General features: G+C 37.7%; 1 protein-coding gene across 3 annotated transcripts in view; it reads right to left on the bottom strand.

The window, feature by feature from the left end:
- The window catches only part of LOC106880266 (run domain Beclin-1-interacting and cysteine-rich domain-containing protein), a 43,394-nt gene extending 18,403 nt beyond the window's left edge, over positions 1–24,991 (bottom strand). For 2 of the 3 annotated variants that reach the window (XM_089366498.1, XM_014930135.3), the window contains exons 1-7: positions 24,585–24,991; positions 14,898–15,042; positions 10,831–11,053; positions 4,575–4,681; positions 2,811–2,982; positions 1,471–2,076; positions 1,217–1,341 (exon numbers count right to left, since the gene is read on the bottom strand). In XM_089366498.1, coding sequence (XP_089222624.1) covers positions 1,217–1,341; positions 1,471–2,076; positions 2,811–2,982; positions 4,575–4,681; positions 10,831–11,053; positions 14,898–15,042; positions 24,585–24,607 — 1,401 coding nt within the window. In that variant the 5' untranslated portion in view covers positions 24,608–24,991. Of the gene's footprint in view, positions 1–1,216; positions 1,342–1,470; positions 2,077–2,810; positions 2,983–4,574; positions 4,682–10,830; positions 11,054–14,897; positions 15,043–17,975; positions 18,124–24,584 lie in introns of those variants that run through there. The other variant, XM_014930133.3, reaches the window with a different exon arrangement.
- Positions 24,992–26,901: the final 1,910 nt, after the last annotated feature.

Here is a 26,901-nt window from a genome sequence, read left to right as displayed (position 1 = left end):
CCTGAAAGGAGCAAAGGCAAAGTCGACCTTGGCAGAATTTGAACTCAGAATGTGAAGATGGACGAAATATTGCTAAGCATTTCACCCTGCGTGTTCACGATTCTGCCAGCTCTCAGCCTAAATAATAATAATAATAACCATCACCATCACCATCACCACCACCATCATCATCAGCAGCAGCAGGTGTTAAGAGGAATATAAAAGAAATCGGAATAGAGTGTCCAATTGAGATGTTGCAAAAAAGTTTGCTTCTTTGGCAAGGCCAGAATCATGAGGAAAGTTAAAGAGAACAAATAGCATGGTGGTACTACCAAGGCTGCAGTCAGCAAGCCTGCTATGCAAGCAAGGCTGTAGGAGTTCCAACAAAACCAAAGTTAAAAGAATGGTAAATATTACCCAAATGAAGGCCCACAAGCCATATATGAAGAACCAGTCGACTAAACTGATGACTAGTGGGTTGCTTCTTTAATTTATTGATACCCACAAAAAAAAGATTTAAAAACAAAAAAACAAAAAAAGGTTTGACCTCTACAAGATTCCATATTAAGAATGTAAAGGGACATAACTGCTACCAGCTTTTTTTACAAACCCATCAGAAGTGGGATTCACTCCTCACTCGGTATTTCACATCCCTATTCTATTTTAAGCTGTTTGGATCTTCTTGACATGAATTAACACATTTTTGCCTTTTAATATAACTGATTAAACATATATCTTAGGCGGGGTTTCACTACACTTTGTGCAGAGAGACTCCCAAGGATAATTTATTATGTCAATAAATGTATATGAGTGTGAGTGTGAGTGTGTGTGTGAGAGAGAGAGAGGGAGAGAGACATTAGTTTGATTGAATACTTGGCAGGTTGAGTTGATTCAGAGAAATCCTCAAGGAAGATGTGGTGAGTTGCACTCAAAGGGTGAATGTGAAAAGACTAAGTTGTACTCAAAGGCTTGAGTGGAGAAGTCCTTTAAGTGACAGTGGAATAAGTCTGTTGGAAACTATTAAATGGAAACAATGGTATAGAGAGAGAAACAGAAGAGAGGTTGTTGAGTGAGGAGAGAGAGAGAGAGAGAGAGAGAGAAGAGTTAATGAGAGAAAAAGAGAGAGAAGCAAATGTGTGTATGTGAAGAAAAGAGGGAGTGTGTCAGTGTGAGAGAGTGAAATGGAGGGAATGAATATAGGGGAGAGAGAGAGAGTGTGTGAGATGGAGTAACGTACCCTGTCTAAGTTGGCACAGGTGTTGAAGTCTTGAGAAGTGAGAAAACTGATGAGAGACTGACCAGGCACAGGGTGGACCAAGTTACCATCTGGACAACAAATGGACTGTTGACTGTTGAAAGTGGCTGAAATGGAAGAGAGAGTCTTTGAAACAGCAACAACAAACATTGTCAATGACAGGCAATGACCATCTCTTGGAGTCTACCATAGAAGAATCTATAGAGAAGTAAACAGTGATATTAGGGATTCCTTACCAGATTTTTTCAGCAATCTAGTGTCATAATTAACAGAATGAACACTGGGTCTCTTGCTAAAAGGATTTTCCTTCTGCAACTCATTGAGTTCTTTCCTAATAAATGGTACATCTGACTGGCATCGTTTATGACTGATCTTATGTGGAGGGTTTTTTCTGTTGGTGCTGTTTTCAGGATATTGAGACTGGGGATTAGTTGATGAGACAACTTGTGACATTCCCAGTTGGGTCTCGAGTTTATTATTTACATTTTGGTGAGGAATCTCATTCTTTCTTGTAGATTCAACAGGGTTTGGGCCACAAGAGCGTTCATCTAGTGACACAGACTTGAATAAACCTTTATTTTTGTCAGCAGTCAGTGCAGCAGGATCAAAACTGTCTTTTGAGGTCCCATCACAGATGTCTTTAGTTGGCAGATTCAGCTGAACGTTACTGTCTCCTTTTCTGTTGGCGCCAGCAAATTCAAAGTTTAACAGAGGATCAGAGTTGATACTGTCATAGAAACTAAAACTCTGTGGCGGCGATTCTGAAGGCGAGACTGTCCCAGACCTGTCCAGGACGAACCGCATGGTGTCTTTGGCTTTGTCTTTGATTCCTTCGTTGCTTGCTGAAACAATCAAACGGGTGAAACATTTGGTAAGAAACTTACAATGGTTGAAGGCTAAAACAGGTTTACATATCAGAAGACAAAGAACAAAAGGTTTTCTATTTTAACTTGTGTTGAGTTAAAGAGGTTGTTTTTACAGTGATGTACCTTTAGTGAAGGCTAATCACAGAGGTGTGTCTTGTCCAGGATTACAATGAAAGCTTTTGTAGAATTAGAAGCCAGCAACATGTTAAATGAATCTTCTATTCTAAACTTTCCTCACCATGGTTATGTTTTTAATGAGTTAACTGTTTGTGTTTTAATTAATTCTCAACAGCAACAAAATTAAGCAGCAGTTTATAATAATATATATCATAATATATTATAGTAATAGAATAACATTATCTATTGATCTACATTGTAATATAACTTTATAAATAAGGACAAAAGAAAAAAAAATTCCTATGCCAAATATGCTGAGAATAGACTTTTAATCGTTAATAACCACAGATAATTCATCACTATAAGCACAAGTCTCGAAGCAAGCTGACAGAAATTTCTAAAAAATTCCGTTATTACCGAATCGGTCCAAGAATTATCAAATTAGAATAAAATTCAATTTTTTAAGGAAGGAATCAGCATAAAAATATAATTCCCTCCTTCTATTACATCTACTGTGTGCTGTATTAACATTTGGGGTTTGATGGAGCTACAAATTCAAGTATTTCAATGTATCATTTTGATTCATTACTTACGTATGGGTATGGCTTGCTCATGTGAAACACTCAGCATTGCTCGAGCCCTTTTCGGGGAGGCATAAGGTGGGGACTTTTCGACTTTCGTTCTCTCCATAGTTGAAAACTGGTTCCCTAGGACGGGATAGCTAGCACAGATCTTGTGTTCAGGGGCTTTACTTCTCAGTGTCAGCTGAAGTATTGAAACCAAAACCAATGGAATGGTAAATGAAAGTTTAATAAGTGAATCACAAATTTAATATTTTTAAAAATTATCCAAACAAAAGAATTGTTGGATATCAAAAAAGAAAAATGAAAAAAAAAAATTTTTTTTGTTTTTTACTTGCTTCAGTCATTTGGCTACTGCCATGCTGGAGCACTGCCATTAAAAGCTTTTCAGTCAAAGAAATTGACCCCAGCATTTATTCTTTGTAAGCTTAGCACTTATTCTATTGATGTCTTTTGCTGAACTGCTAAGTCACGGGGACATAAACACACTGACCTTGGTTGTCAAGTGATGGTGGGGTGGGGGACAAACATAAACACACACAAACACATACATCTTATACATAAAAGGCAATTTCTGCCTGCCTGTCTGTCTGTTACGATCTTGCTGCCTACACCAGTGAACCAATCTCGATGAAATTTTGCATACATGTTAAACTAATCAATAACACATCTACTGATATGAATTAAGGAAGGCTTCTGTGAGGCTCAACCCTGCAATCCTTCGTGTAAACAGCGTGTGATCTTTGTGAGAACAACTCAGTTTTCCAAAAGAAAAACAATTCTGCATGTAGCACCCATACTTCACACTAGGGTCACATTAAAGACAAGGTCAACCGCAGGATTCATGAACAGGACATGGAACAATGTAATGACCAATGATCTGGAAGTTGGATCACCAGGAGATTAGTTTGATGAATGAAATCCAAATTACCATAACATCTTAATCATTTTTATCGCACAACATGAGATATGGCCATGCTACAATAAGCTACAACACAACACCAGCTACAATAGGTGGACCATCTGTCAATGTATTTGTAAATCTATCTATTTAACTCAGATGCATATTCATTCGCTAAAATAATAGAGGGACATTCCTCATTCACCCACTAATCGAATTAATAGTTTGTAATACCTATTTTTAGCAATAAACTATTACAATAAACGATGGGATGGGCATAAAACAGGAACTGAATAGGAAATGAGATAGGACATGGAACAGTGTAATGGTAAACGGAAACTGGGAATAACAACCCCGCTTTCCTGGTATTACTGATCAATTCATTTATTTTACTCAGATGTGTATTCGCTTGTTAAAATAATATAGGGACATTCCTCATTCACCCACTAATCATATTAATAGATTTTAATACCTATTTTTAGCAATAAACTATTACCATAGATGGTTGATAAAATGTTTAATGGTTTAATTACACCTAACTGATTATAAAATTTATATATTGACATAGGATTGGGGATAAGAATGGGAGCAGTCAATGAGCAACACTTCAACCTCTGGTCCCTACACACTGGATAAAGTCCCCAACACACACCAACCCCTGGCCCCTACACATTGAATAAAGTCACCAAAACACACCAACCTTTGATATTTTTGTTGTTTCTTCATAACATTTACATTAAAAATATTTTTAATTATTTTAAATAATTCTGAAATTTTCCTTAAAGATTTTAGTGTTTGCAGTTGACAAATCTGTTGTTTAAAGTGGGTGAATGGAAGGAAAAAAAGGCCCCTAAGGAAGAATGAAAATGACTTACAAGAGCAGGATCAATGTCTGCCAGTAGTGTCACCTTGTTATGTTCGATGGCATTCAGACAGATCAGAAGAGCTTGGACGTATTTTGGGTTACAAAGAAAGGCATCAGCTGAAATGAGACCAACACATTACATCAAACAACAATCAATGGAACCATGATTTAATGACAAGATTTATGATATGGATAGTCAAAATGTCATCATCATCATCACTGTAATGTTGACTATACAATTGTGGACAAGGTTTTCTCCTCATTCAATATGCTCCAATAATGAGCTACAAAAGATGCAATATATGACTAATTTGCTAGAAATATGAACCAAATCTCCTTTCAATTATATTATTTGTCTTAAGAAAATGAAGGACACATTGGATAATATTGTCATAGATATACAAAGTCTAAAAAAAAAAAAAAATTAAAGACAAGGTCATGATTGTTGGAATATCTTTGAACATGTGTCTGCTTGATCAGAATTGATCTGGGGTTAACCCTTTCGTTACTGTATTTATTTTGAGAGGTTATGTGTTTCTTTCAATTAATTTTAAATATAACAAAGAATTTAGTAAAATAACTTAGTTATCATTAAGCTACAGTACAGGTATAAATTTAATTAATTAAAGTCTCTCTCAGCTTAATTGAGGCTGATCTATCTATGGTCATGTTTACTGACCTCTTCGAATACTCGCACTACAAACTTCAATAGATGCTCCGTACCACTATAATTACTAGTATTGTCTCTCAGCTGACATTATTGCTGGTCACAATAAAAGCTGACAGTTTTTTTTTTTTTGTCTCAGAACAGTGGATTGATATATATTCAATATAAGTTGTTGTTGTAGACGTTATTGGATGTATAAGAACGTCAACACAAACAGCTGCCACATTGTTACTCAACCACATAATTTAGCTATTATATGGACATTGCTTAGGTCAGTGTGTGTGTATGTCAATGCATTGTCAATGTGTGTGTGTGTGCCAGTTGCATAAGTGGCTTTATGAATGCTAAGAAAAGGAAATTAAATAAACACTAAAAAATTAAAAAATGTAATTTTTAAACCAAGTCAAAAGAAAATTAAGTATCAGAAAACCAATTTTAAAACCTGTATTATTAAATAACATAAGAGAGAGCCTCATGATAGGATCACATCTTGAACTGTGTCCCTCCTCTACAGAGCCGACTGCTACTACAATGGTTGCCGTTCTTGTACAGTTGCTGCCAAATAGATGCCCACCTCTCCTAATTTCACAATGTACTAACTCCTCTAAGCCACACACACACACGTGCTAACAATATATGATTCCTTAACAATATAAGAACCTTAAAAAAACCCATGGACATGGGTGTTGTGTAACTCCTACCCGCCTACCCCACTGCTCTCAAGCTCTCAAGCTACAAATCAAATCTGTGGTTGCAAGTTCAAATCATGGCCATGCTGTGAGCTACACTGTAGTGTTTAAATGAGACATTTACTCTATATTTAACTCCTCTTTTACCATATTTCTGCTGGAATACATTGACTTGGTTTCAATTAATCTCAAAAATAATGAAGACTTTATTAAAATAACGGTCATTATTCAGCTGGTGTCTGGAACAGAGACTAACCCTTTCGTTACCAACCTGGCTGAAACTGGCTCTGTAGTACAAATGTCTTGCTTTCATAGGTTTCGAATTAAAATCTTCCACCAAATCTTAGTCACAATTTATGTTCCTAGCACTAGCTTAATGATAACTTAAGTTATTTTACTAAATTCTTTGTTATATCTAAAATTAATGGAAAGAAACACAGAACATGTCAAAATAAATACAGTAATGAAAGGGTTAATATGAAATTCTGATGGAAGATTTTAATTTAGATCACTTGAAAACATAACATTTGTATCAGGACTAAGGACAGAGTTAGAGAAAGGTTGGTATTGAAAGGGTTAAACAATTGGCCAGATCTGGCCTCTCGCACCTACCCTACAATGTCATTCTAAAATTAAATAATCACATCATCGAAATCATCAAAGCTATGAGATAATGCATGATTAATTCAAAACATTGTGAATGAATAAACATTACATTTGACAGAGGAATTTGAATGCTAAAAGGGTGAAATAAAATATTAACACTATCAAGGTCACAGGTCACAGAAGTTCTACTAAGGTCACAAGAACTGGCCCCTTCTCCAGCTCAGAAAGTATCAACATCAATTAAAACTACACTGTCTGGCCATGTGCAGACAACGGTTAATGAAAAGGAAGAGGTAACTGGACACTAAAGCTTTGTACATTTAAATGACAGATAACCCAAGTTTATAAACAGTGAAGATTATAAATAGATCATCTCACTCACACACAGAACACAGTGGTTGGTGAGTAGACTTGAAGCTAGTTCAATGAAAAGTAGCAGGTTGTAAATAGGCATAAAACAACAGTTTTATGTGTGGAAAAAGCAGAAAAAGACGAAAAAAAAAAAAAAAAAGTAAGCAGGAAGAGCAGAAGAAAAAGGAAGAATATTTTGTATGAGCGTTGGTGAGTGTGTGTGTGTGTGTGTGTGTGTGTGTGTGTGTGTGTGTGTGTGTGTGTGTGTGTGTGTGTTAGCATGAAACCATACCATTTCGACAACTAAAAGGTGACCAACACCAGAGAGAAACCAGGAACACGGCTGAAAAACTGCCAACATTGAATGGGGTAGAGACTATTTATTTATTTATTTATCTGTGCCTGTCTAATGATCAGATTATCACCAATACCACCACCACCACCACCATCATTAACACCATCATGATCATAACAGCCAACAGTATCACCAGTCACTGCTACTATTACCACCACTGCTACCGATATGACGCAACAATCACCACCACCAACACCGTCACCACCACTGCCACCACCTCAATTCAGGTAATATTCCACCGTCTTTCTCTAACATTTGTTCATACAGTCAAACAGCAGCCACCTTGTGGATATTGATTAAAATGTTAATACACACACACACACACACACACACACACATACATGCATAGGTAGATATAAATATACACACATACCTACAAGCATAGAAAGGTACACAGAAATATACACACTATATATATATATATATATACAAGTATGGAAGTAAATAGTGAAGCCGTTTTCACGTGAAAAGCGATTACACACACACCTCTGTTTTATATATAGTATAGATATATACACACACACACATACATAGATACATACAGATACATATAGAAATAGAGACCATACATTCATGCACACACATATACTAAGATATGTGCACGCATGTTCTCAGTCGTGTACATACATATCAATACATGTATACAAATATGTACGCAGCACATGTCTACACTGATATATATATAAATACCAGCAGCACATACACACACAAATCTATATATGCGCACTTATATTCATGCACAAATGTTAGCTGCACACGCACACACACATATGCACTCGTCACAAAGTCACCCACACACACAGAGTTCATCTGTGGCCATACGTTTGCTTCCAGTGACCCAATCCAGCCTGGCATCTAACTGTTGACCAGGAAACATGAAGGACGATATTTATGGTCAGCTCAGGCCTAGGAACAGGTCTGGCTGATGGTAAAGACAAGGTTTGAACTTGTGACATTGTAATCCACTGTTAACTAACCCAGACCCACCCTCAAGTAGGAACCGACTCTAATAACAGGTAAACTTCCCAAAAATCGACAAATTCTTCTTAGAATTTGATCGCAAATTAGAGAAATCAAATTATTTGGTCGTGACTATTTTTTGAAGAGTTAAATGCAAGAATTTGAAGAAGCTCGTTGCAGGAAGAAGGGGGTCTTTATTGGTTTGACATGAGATACTTTATACTCATAATAGACACAGGAGTGGCTGTGTGGTAAGTAGTTTGCTTACCAACCACATGGTTCTGGGTTCAGTCCCACTGCATGGCACCTTGGGCAAACCAAAGACTTGTGAGTGGATTTGGTAGACAGAAAACTGAAGGCATCTGTCTCCTTGGTCTGAGAGGAAATTATTGTTTAATATGTAAAATGACTGAACAATGTTAAGCTGAATGAGCACAACTGAGCAAATACAGACCGAGTACTGGTGGGGGGGGGGGGCAGTGACTGGCCACAGTGGGTGGGGGGGGGGGGATAGTGTGGGAGATAAAACCTGAAGGCATGACAAGAAGTGAAGAGATCAGATGTGGTGATTGTGGACGTCAGAGAAGACAACAGATGGACATGATCGAGAATACGATTTATTGATAATGTTATTGAACTCATTCTACTTTGAGGGGAGGGGGGACAGGTGAAATAATATTCATGCAACACATTAAAAAGTTACACACATGTACTACAAACTTATGGTATTTTAGCTTAGTTAATCTATACATAAAAACAATCCAGAACAAGAGTGTGTCCAGTCTATTGTTTATTTCACTTCAATCAGCCACACACATTGAGAGCGAGTATGATCAGCCATCTGAGTCCGCAGACCCTCTTCCTGCCTAAATGGAAATCCCTTCTCTGCGGATCAGCTCATGAGCTGATATAAAATATAAAGTTTAGAATCAGTTAGGTGTAATTAAGCCATTCTCTTTTATTCTTTTATTTGTTTCAGTCATTTGACTGCGGCCATGCTGGAGCACCACCTTTAGTCGAGAAAATCGACCCCAGGACTTATTCTTTGTAAGCCTAGTACTTATTCTATCGGTCTGTTTTTGCTGAACCGCTAAGTTACGGGGACGTAAACACACCAGCATCGGTTGTCAAGCGACAGTGGGGGGACAAACACAGACACAAACATATTCATACATACATATATACGACGGGCTTCTTTCAGTTTCCATCTACCAAATCCACTCACAAGGCTTTGGTCAGCCCGAGGCTATAGTGGAAGACACTTGCCCAAGGTGCCACGCAGTGGGACTGAACCCGAAACCATGTGGTTGGTAAGCAAGCTACTTACCACACAGCCACTCCTGTGTCTATAAATATTTTATTAACCATTTATGGTAATGGTTTATTGCTAAAAATAGATATTACAAACTATTAATTGAGGATTATAGAGTAACGATGGATTTTACCTGACCATGGGACCTATCCACAGCTTTGACAATCCAACAAAGAAGCCTCAATATGGTCACCCACAGGTGTGGCTGTGTGGTAAGAAGCTTGCTTCCCAACCACATGGTCCTGGGTTCAGTCTCACTACGTGGCACTTTGGGCAAGTGTTTTCTACTATAGCATCATTGTTTGTCCTCGGCCACCACTTGATAACTGGTGTTGGTACATTTACATCCCATAACTTAGCAGTTTGGCAAAAGAAACCAATACAATAAGTACCAGGTTTAAAAAAATTAAATAATTACTGGGATTGATTCATTTGACAAAAATTCTCGAAGGCAGTGCTCCAGCATGGTCACAATAACGACTGAAACACGTAAAAGACAACAGATAAAAGATGCAACATGTTAGAAATAACAACCAAATGTTTCTCAAATCTCATTCTACCACCTTAAAATAGGAAGGACACACTGGATAATGTAGTTCTAGATAGATGTCAAAGACAGGATGGTCATGGTTGGAATCTCTTTGAAACATAAGACTGCCTGATCCAAGATGACCTGTGGTTAAATCACCTATATACAATGAGCTGAAAAAGATCATTAAGACTTATTTTCTTTTGGTGGTAAAGGAACTCCTTGTTGACAAACTGAATTAGTGCTAAGGTAGACATGGACATCTGCAGGCTTTGGAATTTATAGAGAGTAATAACAGGTTTAGAATTTAACAGAAAATTAAACCCAGTAAGACGAATGGGAAACGACTAATATGTCGATGATGACAGCAATGTTTGATGATGACACTGATGACGACAACGACAACTTTGATGATAATGGTGAAAACAAAGATAATTATAATGACGAGGACAAAAGCGATTGTTAACAAAATAAAACAATTAAATAATTATCATCAGAATTATTTCTTGGTAAAGCACCAAAATAACTTTTGGAAAATCCCTTTACTGTTATTATGAAAAACAAGAATATTTATTGTGAAATACTCTTTATGTCATAATAATAAAATATCAAATTTCTTTTAAAGGATTTCCTAGTAAATAAATACCATAATTGTTTCACATCACTAAGTACTTAAGTAGTTTGTGAAGTACTTATTGTCATAGTTGTACAACAAAAAAATATTTCACAAACAGTTATTGCAAAATAAAAAAAATAAATAAATAAAAATAGAAAAAAAGTCGTTATGAAATACTTACAATAATAAAACTGTGATAGGTTTTCCGAGTTGCTTAGCAATGTCTTCAGTTGGCTGGAGGTAATGTGTTGGTGTAGACTCTGACATAACCATATGTGGCCCTTAGAAAGACCTTCAGGATTAGGGGACATACGCTGGATGCCTTCAATGAATGGACCTAAGACAGGGTCAAGCCATTTCACCTGTTTTATAAATGGCCAGAAGTCAGCATCTTCTAATTCATCCTGGGGAGAAATAACAATAATAATAAGGGTTTCAAATTTTGACAAAAGGGTCAAAATAATAATAATAATAATAATAATAATAATAATAATAATAATCCTTTCTACTATAGGCACAAAGCCTGGAATGCTTTTGAGGGGAGGGGAGCTAGTCAATCACATCGATCCCAGTACTTGAGTGGTACTTAATTTATCAACCCAAAGTCAATCTTGGCGGAATTTGAACTCAGAACATAATTACAGGCAAAATACCGCTAAGCATTTCGTCTGGTGTGCTAACGATTAATAATAATTATTTCATCAACCACAAGGGTTTACATTAAGAAAAGCATTATGGAGAGTACAGGAAAAAACAAAGAATGTGTGTGTTGTGAGGAGAATGTAAACAAGACTAACATCATGAAAAAAAAGTTCAACAAAGAGTTATCTTCAATAGGGAGGAGACGGTTGAGGGCTACTCATGGAAAAACCCCCATAAAAACCATGGATACTCTGACTTTTGGGGCAGGGGCATCTTTTCCTTTTCTCCAACTACAGGTGTGTGACCCTTTAGCATTCAGATTATAGCATTGGCCCCTTAGCATCCAGATTATTGTCTCAAATAGGATGCTTGTTTATTCACAATCTCTCAAACTAATCAGGCATCATCCCATAGCTTTGAGATTTCAGTTATGTTATCATTTCTTTTAGAATGGCATTGTAAGGTAGGTGTGAGAGGCCTGATTTGGTCAGTTTGCACATAAAACGGAGAGAATATTTGGGCCTGATATGGCCAGTTCAAATGCTAAAAGGTTAACATAATGTGGTAGTATGGCAGCAGTACTATATATGGTAAATATACTACATCCTACTATAAATTCATTCATTCAGTTCTCATTGTGCCTTGTGGTACTTGAGGTGACAGCAAGACCATCCCACCTACAAACACTGAAAGCATCCTTGACAACTTCTTCCATTGTTAACCCTCTGCTTTTAAGATCTTTTGTTATTGTTCTCCGCCACATTTCCTTTCGTCGGCCACGTCTTCCGTTACCTTGGGAAAACCCATTGCAAAGCGATCCTGACAACTGAGTTTGGTTTATAGCACCAAACTCAACCCAGCCATTTCCATTTCCTTGCTTCAATAGTTTCTCTTATTGGCTGGTCGAGACAATACTCAGCCAGGAGACATTCAAAATTTTTCCTAAACATTTTGAAACACCTCCAATTTCTTTTCAATACTTTTGGTTCTTTTCCGACATTCGGATCCATAGAGGCAGATCTTAAGTATGTTGCTTTGGTAAAATCGTATTTTGGTACTCTTGCTGAGTATTGACAATCTCCATATTGAGTTTAACATATCGAACGATTGCCTGGCTTTGCTGATTCTTGTATTTATTTCATGAATGCAGTCTCTATCATAATAGTAATACTATACAGTAGTATAGTAGACTAACAGAGGTAATACTATAGTCATGTTACGGTAGTAGTCATTGTAGAAGTAGTAGTATGTCTATTACAGGTGGTGATAATGAGGTATGTAATAAAACATTACACTTAGTGTCTACTAACGAGAAGATATTTCAGCGAAATAACAAGAATCACATTATTATTAGATTTAATTAAAGTATAAAGGTTAATTTAGACAGCATTATCTGTGTAAAACACTAATTGACAGATAGCAACAGCCATGACGACAGTGACAATAACAACAACACTAATAACAACAGAACAACAAAGATGGGTGCTTGGCTTTAAAACTGCTAAGTCACTCTGTTGTGAGAGAGAGGAGGAAAAACAACAGTTCAGGAAGAATAAGCAGGCCATGTTGGGTCTCTAAAAATATTATCCACTACAATCCACCATAGACTTAGGAAGCAAAGCAAGTGTGGTAAATCACTCGATGAGCAGGTTTATGATCAGTCCAACCATGACTCTCTTGTTTAGTTTTAGGTATAATTTACCACTGATTAAATTGTGTTCTTTTTTTAAAAACTGGCATGTTGTGATTTGAGGTTGGTTTGGTTCCTATATCTAGCATTGGTCAAATAACTTTTATGAGAAGCGACACACAAAAAGTGGATCATAAAACATGGCTCAACACCAAGAAGGTCACCTTTCCAAAAAAAAACAAAAAAAAAACTTGAAGTAATTTTCATTAGAAATGTCATTTAGAAAGTTCCACAGACCACAGTTTGTCCACGAGTGGTATGAATGGAAGCGTCAGTAACATTGGTCGAAAGACATGACTCCAGAGCACATTAAAGACAGTGACAGCCTCATTACGCCTGGGAAGCAATCAGCCACAGCATAGACAGTCCACTATAGACCAGTGGTCACTGATCTGAGTGCAAGCAATGGCCAGTGGGCATTTGATTGGCTGCAATGAACATTCGCCAGTCTCCCCCCCTCCACACACACACACATTCTTGTTTTTGCATTGAGCTGAAAGGGTATCAAGCTTTGCTGGAGCAATTGGTGGTTGCACAATTTGACACAAATAAGATGTTACCAATGTTAGACTGATTCACTAAAATTCATCACAAGTTAGGGCAATACAGCAGAAGGTCGTAGTCGTCCTTGTCACAGCAGGGTCAACTAATGAGAATGGGTTATGTTACTGGTATGAGAAACAAGTGGTTTACTACTGTGTACACAATGGTACATTTTTTTTTTTCATTCCTTAGACGTGTCTGCTTGAATTTAAGTTGTAACATACACAAGTGTGATACAAGGCATCTGTATAAATGTACAATTGGTGACTACTGAAATATTTCCCACAAAGTTTCAAGAAGTTTGTCATCAGAATTCCTTCAATTTAACTGATCCTTATCTTCTGACGAATATCATTGAAGTGGATATTGGTGGATATTATAAAATATCACCATGAATACTAGACTGTGTGACTCTTTAACCAAACTTCAATAGTAACCAAAAGAAAAAAAAAAAAAAGCCATTTGAATATTTCATGAACCACAAATAAAAGAGTTTGGGAAAAGAAACCCATTTGTGTTGATGTTTGCCAACATGAACCAATCTGCTTTCAATGGTCTAATGCTATTATACAATACATCAGCATTGGTTGCCAAAAATACGAAACCATAATATGCTGTGAGTAGGTCATTGGTGATAGCCATGGTGGGTGGGGGTTTGTTAATTGAGAGGAATAAAAATGTCCATCAAAAGTAGGATCGATAAAACGGCAAATGATGTAAAAAGCTAGAAGGCTGCACCAGGCTCCAATCTGATCTAGCAAGGTTTCTACAGCTGGATGCCCTTCCTAATGCCAACCACTCTGAGAGTGTAGTGAGTGCTTTTACATGCCACCGGCTCAAGGGCCAGTCCGGCAGCACTGGCAACGACCACGCTCGAATGTTGTTATCTAAGGGAAAGGCAAAGGGGCCGATGCAGCTTGGCCCCAGTGACATTGCAACTCAATTCTACAGCTGTGTGAAATGGAACAAAGTGAAATAAAATACCTTGCCCAAGAACACAACACACAACCCAGTTGAGAATTGAACTCATTACCTCATGATTGTGAGCCCAACGCTCTAACCACTGAGCCATGTGCCTTCACACAATATTCTCTTTACAAACGATGGAGGTGCTGTCATGATTGGTTGATATCAAAGTTTCATACATTAAAAAAAAGAGGTTCTTAATACCATTGTGATTGACATTAAATGTATCATTTTTTTAGATAAGAAAAGGCAACTTTATTGTTCTAATGACCACCTGGAATTGTGAGTCATGGATTTCCTTGATCCTTCCATTATTAATTCGGATCAGGTAAGGGATCTAAGGCCAGAAAGCCACAACGATAAACAAGAGCGGTATGCTACTGACAATATATTAAAATAATACTTACAAGAAGATGAAACTTGAGTATTTTCTCCACATGGTAACAGACTCTGGATAAACCACCATATGTACTCCAAACATTACTGGTTGGGGTTGCCAGTAAACCTTCCACTGTAGACTTTAAACCCATCAGTAACTCATGGTGTTGATTCCTGAAACCCAAAATAGCAAAATATTTAACTGATGTTATACTGAACCTTCTACAATAGGAGAGGGATTAACACTGGAGGGCCTTCTAGTTACATGTAGAGTATTGGAGGTGACCTACTGAACGGTGGAGAAGGCCTTCATAGTTACATGTACAAAGGGTATTCTTTTATAAGCTAATCAGGAGAGAAGAAATAATTCATCTCACAAACCCTCCCAGGCTGGTGAGAATGATCTGGTTACTGACCAATGTCAGCAGCAGAAAAAAAAAAGATAGGAAAGAAAGTGGGTGAGAGTGGTGGGGTTCAGGATGTTGAATAGGAAAGAACCTGCAAGTGCGAGCAGGTGTGATGGTGACACATTAGAATGGTGTAACCGAGATATATGACTGTGTGATAATTGAGGTTAATGAGATGCATGGAATAATCCTTTCTACTTTGGGCACAAGGCCCGGAATTTTGAGGGAGGGCAGGGGGCAGGCCCAGTCGATTAGATTGACCTCAGTATGCAACTGGTACTTAATTTATCGACCCCCAAAAGGATGAAAGACAAAGTTGACCTTGGTGGAATTTAAACTCAGAATGTAAAGACAGACGAAACACCGCTGAGCATTTCTGCCTTGAGATGCATGGAATATTGGGAAGTGATGGGGTGAGGTGGGTGGGGGGGGGGGCAGGCTATGAAGTGGTGGGTGAAAGGGTTTGAGTGACCAGTTGTTATTTCATCCGATTTCCAACAATTGTTGTGGTGTCAAGAGGAGAAGAGTATGAACGTTTTAGAACTGATCTTTGAGCTTTGGAGAGCATGTGTGTTTCTAAAGGATATGAGATCATACCGGAAATATAGCCATTAAGTAGGGAGGAGGTAGCCAAATGGAAAGGGTGTGAGTAGGAGGGAGAGTGAAGTGGGTGGGTGGGTGTATGTATGTATGTATATACTTATATATAGAGAGAGAGAAGAAACTATGCATGTATGTGTGTGTGCGAGTCTGTGTGCATGCATGTGCACATATGCAAGTGTGTGTGTGTGTGTGTATATGCGAGACAAACCTACCCAAATACCAACATACAGAGTGAAAGAAAAAGTTTTTCAGAATTATTGTTCTGGCAGGGAGTAAAGAGACGAGGGCGGGCAGGGGTAACAAGGTGAGGAGGGTTTTGGTTAATAGGAAGGGGTCATTGGAGCAAAAAAAAAAAAAAATAGAGAATAAATTCTAATAGAAGGGGTGAAGCAGAGATGAAGGGGTACAGAGGTGTGTCAGTCTCAATAATGAAGAAAATGAGAAAGGTTTGGAGAGTAAAATAAATCCAGATAAAGCAGGGGTTTGTTATGAAGGAGATTTAGGAGAGGGAGAGAGAGAGAGGAAAAGAGAGAATAGTGATATATACTAAGGTATGAGAGATACAAATATTGGTACCTACTAATAATGTACTTCAGTAGACTACACACATGTAAGTAATTACTAATCTGTAATGGTAGATGTCAAAAGTGAAGAAACATTGAAACTTTGCCAAAATATATTGGAAGGACTTCCAAGTGGCAGACTTCCGAAATTGGTTTTTAAAGAGAGAAATACTGTAACACCAATATGATGAAGGTATAACATCTGTCAGTCATGACACATGAGTGATCTGTTGTTCAAATCAACTGGAGTAACCAGTGAATTATCATATAATATAGATGGTTGAGTATTCCATCAGCATGAATACCTTCAATGTAATTCTCAAACAGAATCAGCATGATACAATATGTGACAGTTGAATTACAGAGACATTCTACCCAGCAAGATTCCACACAGTTTCCATCACTCTGGTTTCACTCATAAGGGATGAGTTGACCTCAATCTGTAGTGAAAGACACTTGCCCAAGATGACAGGTAGTGGGATCAAGTGTAGGGTCTCATCACCACAAGGCAAACTTCTTAACCGTGCAGCCACCATTATAGGCGCATGGGACAAAATGATTTGTGCCATTTTGTCTGTCTTTATGGTCTGAGTTCAAATTCCACCGAGGTTAAGTTTGTGTTTCACCCTTTCAAGGTCAATAAAATAAGTACCGGTTACCCACTGTCGTGCCCCCCCCCCGCCACCTCCACACATACAGGAGTACAAAATGATGTAGCGACCTATAGGAGGTTATCAACTGCCTTGATATGGAAGAACATCAACAAATGGTAAATAAACGATGGAATAAGTCAGTCTCTAAAAAACATTTTACAACCGAGATTGGCATTTAATTAAATTGCTTTATCAATGACTGCTGCTGCTGTCGATCGCAGGTACAAAGAAAAAGAAGGTTCAAGGCTATGACAGTACACAGCTGATCGCAAACGAGTCCCAGTTGTTTTAATGAGACAAAAACTAATATCAAAAGGAATATTCTAGAAGATAGCAAAATGTCTAAATAAACAAGGTTTTATTTGGGGATGGTCATTTTTATGTTTTTTCTTCCTAACTCATTGATGTAAGGAAGTTTGCTGAGAGAGACCATTAGTGGTAAGCTTTAAAAAATTAGTACAGGATAATTAAGAAAACAAGTTAATTAACAAAGCTTACTTAATTAACATAATAAATACATGAAGAAGTCTCTAGAGATGATCTTTCAACTTGCTGGAAATAGCAGCAAATCTTTCTCAAAGTCTATCTGCTCTGTTAGAACTGACCTGGTGTTAAACAACAACAACAACAACCAAAACATTATTAGCTGTGAAAGATACACAACGAATCAACACCCACAATTGTTTTGTTTTGTTTGGTTTTCTGTCGTAAATGTTGAAGGAATAAAACTGCCAAGAGGCCAAATGGTAGAATATTTAGAAAATAAAACAAAGACATTTATAAGAATTACCAAGTTCACAAAGAGTACATGCTGATAAGAAGATAAGAGGGTATAGGTAAGAATTATTGAGTTTACAAAGAGAGACAGAGAGGGTACATACCAATAAAAACTGTCTGATTGACTCCTAAGTTTTTGGCGGTAGGCATTACGAGTAGCAAATACTCTTATTTTGGCATAATCTCCTGACATAATCAACGCTTACATTTACAAGCAAGATTTTTTCTAATCCTGAGATGCAGGATATTTGTGGATATCACAGACAGAACTTTGTCAACCGACATTACACAATCAAATGAAGAACCTTGCCCTGTTCACAACGAAAGAAAGTGATAATACAATATTTATTCTGCCCTCCACTATTCACTATCTCACGAGTTTTGATTCGTTATTTGCTGGTAATCCTTATCTCTGGTGATGATATATCTTTACCCACAACCACAAACAGAATTTACAACTGTGCTTTGCCGGAGATTTACTTTATCTTTCGAGATTTCCTATCAAAAAATTTCATTCAATTGTTGAGCAAACTGCCTGCAGGAAGAGAGAGACATTTTGTTTGCTTTAAAAGGAACTTGGTTAAAGCATCAGAATCGTGTCAAAGAAATGGCTGCAGGAACTAAACAACACTGCGATGGTGGTGGTGATGATGATGAGAGTTGGCTGACTGATATGGTGTGTGGGCATTAACTCGGACCAGGCTAAAGTCATTGCACTCTGCTCTGAATCAAACATTTTGATATGATCTGACTGACTGAATAGAGAAGTTTCTAACACCTGGGACATAAGGTGCAAAAGAGATAGTTGAATAACTGTAAACCTACTTTTGGGCCAACCTGTATACACACACACACACGACAGGCTTCTTTCAGTTTCATCTATTAAACCCACTCACAAGTCTTTTGATGGCCTGACGCTATAATAGAAGACACTTGCCCAAGATGCCACGCAGTGGAACTGAACACAGAAACATGTGGTTGGGAAGCAAGCTTCTTACCACACACCCACACCTATGTAACTGTGAGATATATATATATATATATATATATATATATATATATATATATATATATATATATATATATATATATATATATATATATATATATATATATATACACACACACACATATATATAGGGCAGCAAGCTAGCAGAATCATTAGCAAGCTGGGCAAAATGCCTTCTGGTATTTTGTCTGCCGTTACGTTCTGAGTTCAAATTCTGTCAAGGTCGACTTTGCTTTTCATTCTTTCCGTGTTTGTCCCCTCGATGTTTAGCAATAAAGAAATTGTTTTATATATATATATGAGGAGAGAGAGAGAGAGAGATGCATGTGTGTGAATTTAGGAAACAAGTTGATACTGGGGGGGGGGGGACAAAGCAAAGGGGACAAGACATGGAGGAAATGGTTGATTTAGATGCGAGGTTAAGCTGGACTGATCATTCCTGACCGTTCCGATACAGACAAGGAACAAAACCAGACATAATGATAACTGGTGATAACTGAAATACTTACAGAGAAGAAGATAAATTCCTGAAATTCTGAGAAGGAATTGTCAAGTGGCCACATGATTAGCTAAAATAAGGCTGATAAACAATAGTGATGCCGGTCAAATTGAACCACGTCTGAGGCAGTTAATACGAAACATAAGTTACTCCCATTAATACGAAATGCGAGTCACACTTGTGTCGGGCAAAATGAAATAAATTCCTTTTCATCAAAAAACAGTGGAGTTAGTCCAAGGCAGAAATTGTAACTGAAGCAGACTGGTTTACAATGTCGATAGACTAAATTTCCTCTTTATTATTGCTGTTAATAGAAACTAACAATTAGTGGTGCGTACAGTTACTAATTTGGATGTGGGTGACACGGAGGGAAGGCTAAGTTTGGCTGGCATTTTAACAATGACAGCAATATCAGTTTAGTTCAATAGCACACAGCAACAAGACTAGAAATTATAATAGTGACACCAAAATAAGAGAATAGGGCAACGACAGGAAAGCTGTGAACTACAATAACAGTTTAGTGGTTGAATTAATGAGGGTTTAAATGACATCACGTCAGGGCAACGATGGAAATCATTTGAGAGTGACTGGTGCAGTTTTTGGAGATGTTGTTTTAGGAAACATCTTTAGCAATGATTGCTGGACAGAGGATGTGTTTGGCGTAAAGAAACATTGACATCGTTGAGTGTTTAGATGGCAAGAAACACAGCAAGAAAGGTCAGAGATGAGAGGTGAAATGACAAAGTATTGGACTTGAGAGAGAAACGGTTGAGGTGTGGTGGGACAGGATGGAGGGATTAGAAAGCTGAAGTGAGACACTGTACAACACTCACATTAAATTTAGAAAACAAGTACTGCTGCTATGATGATGATGATGTTTATGCACATGTGTCTGTTGTAGGTGATGATGAATGAAAAGACTAAATTTAGAGACTAAGATGTAATAACAACCATCACTCAGCCTAGTTAATGAGATATGAAAGTATGGCAGGAGGTAGGCAGAGGGGCACAGCTGGACATGAAAACGAGGTGACCGACTAGTTCCTTATAGCCAGATGTGGCCACCCACACTAACGCTAACAACAGCTGCTGCATGATTTGAAATCACAACTAATTCTCCATTAAGGGTGCCAATGCCACCCAACACACAGGAAAAAGTTGTCCTTCACACACTGATCCAATATTGGATTGTGTGTTTTTGTCCGCCTTCAAATTCCGCCATGGTCGACTGCTTTCATCTTTTTAGGGTCAATAAAATAAGTAGCAGTTGAACACTCTGGTCAATGTAATTTGACCCTACCCCCAAACTGCTGGCCTTGTGCCAAAATGTGAAACCAATATAGGACTGGGTTCGCTCTCTGCTCCTACTGAGATCTTTCACTTTTCCTCTGCTAATCTGAATCTGAATGGCACCACCTCTACATCTTAACTACCGCCTTGCTCTGCAACTTCCTGACCCTTTCTTGGCAAAACTGTTTCCCTCCACAACACTGTTCTGCCCACAACCTCACAACACCAACACAAAAACCATACTCGCTGACCAACAAAGTCAATGAAAGTCTAAACAAGCTCTAGGCAACACTCTCCACCCCACACACCAATCGACCAAAATATTATGTTTTTATTGAAGCTTTTCAAAACACCTTTGCTGAACGTTGAACTGAAGCACATTTTAGCTGATACCCACTCTCTCTCTCTCACCTTCTCCTGCACTTTCTTCAGGTTGCGTAACCATGTATTTCCTTTGTGGTAGTGCACCTGTTTCGGTCTTCATTCCTGATCTCTTTCTCTCTCTCTCTCTCTCCAGCCAGGTAACCTTGTACTTCCTCTACAGCAAGACACCTGTTTCGGTCTCTCTCTCTCACTATAACTTTTCATCATCCAACACAAGATCACCTCCTCCAATGCCCCCTCCTCTCTTGAAAGTTTTTTTTTTCTTTTGTCCAGCAAGTACTTGGTGACCCTATCAGTACAGGTACCAATTAAAAGCACCCAGTCCACACTGTAAAGTGGTTGGTGTTTGGAAGAGCATCCAGCTGTAAAAACCTTGCCAAAACTGACCTCGCCTGTAACACATAAAAAGCACTGAGTCCACTCTGCTGAGTGGTTGGCGTTAGGAAGGGCATCCAGCTGTAAAAATCCTGCCAAAACAGTCACAGAAGTCTGGCTCAGGCTTCTGCCTGGCCGGCTCTTGTGAAACTTTCCCACCCATGCCAGCATGGAAGGCGGAAGTTAAACAATGATGATGATAATGGCAAAGACAAATATTCCCATGTATTAAATAACAGTCCACAGCAAGTAGCATGCCTACAGGTCCTATTACAGTTGCAAACAGAGAGAACTGAGTGGCAAATAATTAAATGAAATATCCAAATACACAACACACTTGTTGAGGAGCTGAACAATTGAGATGGCAGCACAAAATGGCATCTACATACACACATACTTGCATAGCAGAAGGCTGGCCACTCTCTTTGTGTTAAACTTTCATTGTATATACATGCATGTGTGCATGAATAATGTAATACATACATGCATGTGCACACACACACACACACACATTTTCTTTTATTCTTTCACTTGTTTCTGTTATTTGACTGCGGCCATGCTGGAGCACTAACTTTAGTCAAACAAATCAACCCCAGGACTTATTCTATCGGCCTTGTTTTGTCGGACTGCTAAGTGACAGGGATGTAAACACACCAACATCAGTTGTCAAGCGATGGCGGGGGGGGGGGGGACAAACACAGACACACACACACAAACCCATCTTACCCCACCCCCTCTATTAATGCCAAATTAGAGTTTGTTTCTCATTAATGCTTCATCTCCTCCATGATATTCGGTATATTTATAAAGTTTAAAACCATCTTAATTTCGTTAAGTACGGCAATTTGTCTATTCCTGCTTTCCCCCACCGTCTGTGAGAAATGCTGATCTAACAAACGCTTCTAAAATATCACCACTAACATTTTATATACCAGGAATTTTTTTTTTTTTTTTTTTTTTAATGAGTGTCACTTCCAGACAGAATCAATCCCTGTATTTCATTGTAGTCAGTCTAAAGTGAGTTTTCACAAGCTGAAATGGGTTAAACAGGACTGCAGTTGTGAACATTTGCTAAACCAGAACAATTTTTGAAAAAATAATTCTGGAAATATCTGGGACCAAAAAGAGAATTCTGTTTTCTTTGAGAAAAAACCCAAAAGGTCAGCATTAAATAATGCAGAGGATTACAATAAAAGGAATATTTCTCTGTGTAAATAAAGGCTGAACATATACCTCAGAGGGTGTAGAATAACACTGTCAAATATAACAATTTATATACACACCAGATACATGAACTCTCCAGGTGAAAGAGAGTTTATAGATAGCAACAAAATCAGCTCAAATACACTCAAATGTCTTTACAAAAAGGGACTCATAGAATAATGTAGTCTCTGATAAACAAAAATACAGGGTGGTCATGGCTGGAACGCTTTTGATCTAAGGTCTACTCAACCAGGGAAGACTAGGGATTCAACTACTAACTCCAACAGAGATTTATTTTCTATTTAGTTAAAAATAGAGAGAAAATTAAATGAAAACAATTTAAAGATGAAGAAATATAAAGTCATCATTTTAAGTAGTTTTTTTTACAAGATTAATTGCCAAATATTAAGTTATGAGTTTTTTAAAATCCATCTCCAGCAGGTTTTTCTTTAATTAAAGACTTAATTATTACAAAAATAATAAAGAAGTGTTTATACAAGGGAGGAGACGGAGTTTGAGAAAATGAAATGTCAGCTTGTGAACATTTAAACTTTTAAACATAGACGTCAATTTAGTGCGAATGTGAGTTATTTTTCGTTTAAGACATTCACAAAACAACAAAATTATAAGATGGGGGGAGGGGGCAGAAGGGATGCTGTAACATTCATGGTGCTCTCTCTCTTTCAGGAACATCACTTTTGTAATAAGAAGTTAAACGGTTACACGTCTACCCCGTTCGAGAAAACTTATGACCGAAAACATTGCAGACACGACAATACTGTCAAATGTTAAATAGGGTGGAATTTGAGAAATATTTAGCTTTTTCCTTTTTTGTTTTGTTTTTTTCTAGTAGTCGAAAGATATCGTGGGGCCTTCTTCGCTGTCTTATCACCAAACGACGAAAGATCGTGACAAAACTATACTACAATAAAGTACATTATATTCAGAAACGTTCATTGTTAAAGTGTGCAACCAACGAAGCCTAGTTTACATTCACTCAACACGCAAGTGGTTGATAACCGGTGTGGAGTTACACAAAACTACGACTACAGGCTTAACTCACAACAGTTCCTACATTCGTCACGCTTTATGGAGTGTTCATTTAAATTTCGGGTTGGGTGTGGGGAATTTTGCAGTTTACGTATGACTGAAGCTTTCAATTCATTAAGTGGTAGGAAGGAAAAGAAGCCGCCCGGGAAATCCAGTTGTAACTATTTGGAGTAGATCTGACTCAGTTTCAGAGCTGATAACAACGTAATACTTATATTAAAAAGTAACATCAACGAATGACATGGGACAACAATAATGTTATGTCATAAATGATTTCAAGTCTGTGACTAATCATTGGATTTCATGTATCGATATTTATACCCGTTCAATGACATTAGATCGTAGAATTAGTCAGAATGTTGTTTTTTTTATATACTTATTGTCGATGGTGACATACAGATGCTTGGTAAAAGAGGGGTTAAAACACCTTAAGATAGGTAATTCCCAGCATTATACATGTATATACACATACATATATTAGTGTCTCCGAGAGAAAAAAAGGAAAGAGAAAGAAACATTGAGAGGGGGGGAACGGTGGAAAATGTCAAAGAAGTTTAAAATGTATAAAAGAAATAAAGAGAAGAAATAGATTAATATATTATCTTAAGAAAAGAAATACATTTCCTTCTCCTGAAGGATAATTCTGAGGGTAATGATGGTCTGCAAGGTGTCTATTATGGAATTAAACATGACTTAATTACGGTAGAAATCCGAGAGAAACATGTGATGTGTCTTTGAGAGAGGAAACGGTTCGGAACAGCTGACGTGGTCGTTATAGGCAATATGGGGGCTTAAATAGAGGGTGAGCGACCAGGGTAGAGTAGAAGTAGTGAAAGAAGGCTCGAAATGGCAAGAATTCTGGTTCTAAGTGGTTATACGGAAGAAATATAAAATATTACTCACCACTGGGACACATCTTCCTCCATTTTGGGTTGTTTAGGCTTCCTGTAGGAAGGGAGATAACTGTGAATCGAGTCGTGACAACAGAGGAGGTGTTTCTCTCCTTTATTGGAACTGCACCCCTTCCACCACCATTTCTCTGCCTTTTTCCCAACCTCTCTCTCGTTCCTCCTCTCTCTCTATCTTTCTCCACTTTGGTAAATGTCATTCACTGTTACCATAGCAATCAAATTGAAACTAACATATCCTCCCCTCGAGTTTGCCAAGCCAAGGTGCCTTTGCGCGGTCACTCGACCTGCTAGAAATAGCAGCTGCGTATCCTATCAAACGCATCCTCCAGAAATGTTTCACAAACTTTTCTTCCATGATAAACGAGAGATAAATACAGGGTATTCTGGAGTACTTTATGCCTAAAAAATGTATTGAAAAAGTATTTATATATGTTAATCCCAAAATACAATATTAATTAAATTACAGAAAATTACTATTTCTTTATTCAATAAATAATTAAGGAGGACTAAATTTTGAATTTGAGTTGGTTTTGTCACATTTTAAAAATACAAATTTATAATTTTCGTGACGCAAATAACGAGATCGCGTGACCTAGTGTGCCATGACGCACCGAGGGAGAATCACATTACGCCGCCTTGAAATAAATATATATAAGATTATGAAATCCGAGATTGACTATGGTGGATAAAGACGAGATAATCATGACTTGACAGGCCTACTCGATGACGGGTCAACCTCCGGTCAAACACCAACGACCATTTTATCTTGGCACTAGCGAGTTGGACAAGGCGGCCAGGTGGCAGAATGGTTAGCACACCGGACGAAATGCTTAGCGGCATTTCGTCCTTCTTTACGTTCTGAGTTCAAATTCCGCAGAGGTCGACTTTGCCGTTTATCTTTTCGGGATCGAAGAAATAAGGACCAGTTACGCACTGAGATCACTGTAATCGACTACCCAGACCCCCCCCCCCCAATTTCAGGCCTTGTGCCTTTAATAGAAAGGGTTCTTCCATGAAAGGGTTTCAGGGAATTTCAAGAAATATCTCCACTCGAGATTAAAGCCTATTTCATTCAATCCACAACATTATTTACCATAATTAATCTTTTTATAAAATACACTAATTTATCTTAGTTCAAGCCATTGGTTCATTTGAGTTATTTCCCTTTAGCTCTCTTTTTATTATTATTTTAGTCTTTCATTTTTTTATCGAGGACTTTTTTGAAACACTTCCTCATTTTACAAAATAACAAACGACTCTTTTTTAATTTTTTTCATGTCACGATTTTCTTCCTCTTTCTTTTCGTTCTCCTCTTTCGTATTCACTATTCTTTTTTCTTTCAGTCACTCTTTCTTTCTTTCTTCTTTCACTTTTCATCATCATCATCATTGTCCTTTCGCATCATCTTTTTACTTCCTCTACATCATCATTATCTATCTATCTATCTATATATCTATATATCTATCTATCTATCTATCTATCTATCTATCTATCTATCTATCTATCTTTTTCTTCTCCTCTTCCTTCTCCTTTCGTTTTTCTTGTGTGAAGGAAGGGAGACTACTAACCAACATAAAGATGTGAGGCTCAAATTCCGGGCATGACATTATAATTCAGTGTCTGAGACCAGTGCCCGTAGCTCTCGTTGGCTCAGACCCTGACCACGCAATAGACAGCAGTAGTAGCACAGAATAAGTAACGAGTGTTCATTTAAAAGACTTATGGCGACAGATAAGGTACCATGAAGTCACTCTTCTATTTAGACTCTATCAATTGCGTTGCTGGCTCTGGATAGCAGTTCTAAATAAGAGTCATGTGTGGTGATGGTGTTAGTTAATGCAACGAGCATTAACAGTTATGCGGTGAGGAAGAGACATCAGTTTGCCTATTTGTTTTCAGTGAGTAGGGGAGACAACTTTGAATATGCTTTGACAATATTAAACTTCCTCAGCCAATTTCAATTCACCGAACCTCGTGATGAGAGAACATCTAGTTAGATATACAATATTGTATATTTGTTGGTGTGGAAAATAAAGCATATTTTAGAAACTGAATTACTGGAGAGAAAATCCTCAGAGACGTCAACTGCCTGACAAATACAATAGTTAAATAAGTCTCATTATATTTAAACACAATGGACGTCAAAGAACTCATTTGAAATACTTATGCGATGAGGACAGGCTGGTGTGAACTGAACCCATGTCGTGATTGAGTCATCGTGAATAAGTAGACATAATCTAGGTGATAATTTACTCATTTACAAAGGATTCCAGATGGACGAAACATAGTTGGGTAGCAGAGTTGATTTG

The sequence above is a fragment of the Octopus bimaculoides genome, chromosome 19 (genome assembly GCF_046866305.1).
Source record: "Octopus bimaculoides isolate indiv1 chromosome 19, ASM4686630v1, whole genome shotgun sequence".
Classification (NCBI taxonomy): Eukaryota; Metazoa; Mollusca; class Cephalopoda; order Octopoda; family Octopodidae; genus Octopus; species Octopus bimaculoides.
Note: the sequence above shows the minus strand (reverse complement) of the source record. Positions and strands in the feature narration are given on the sequence as shown.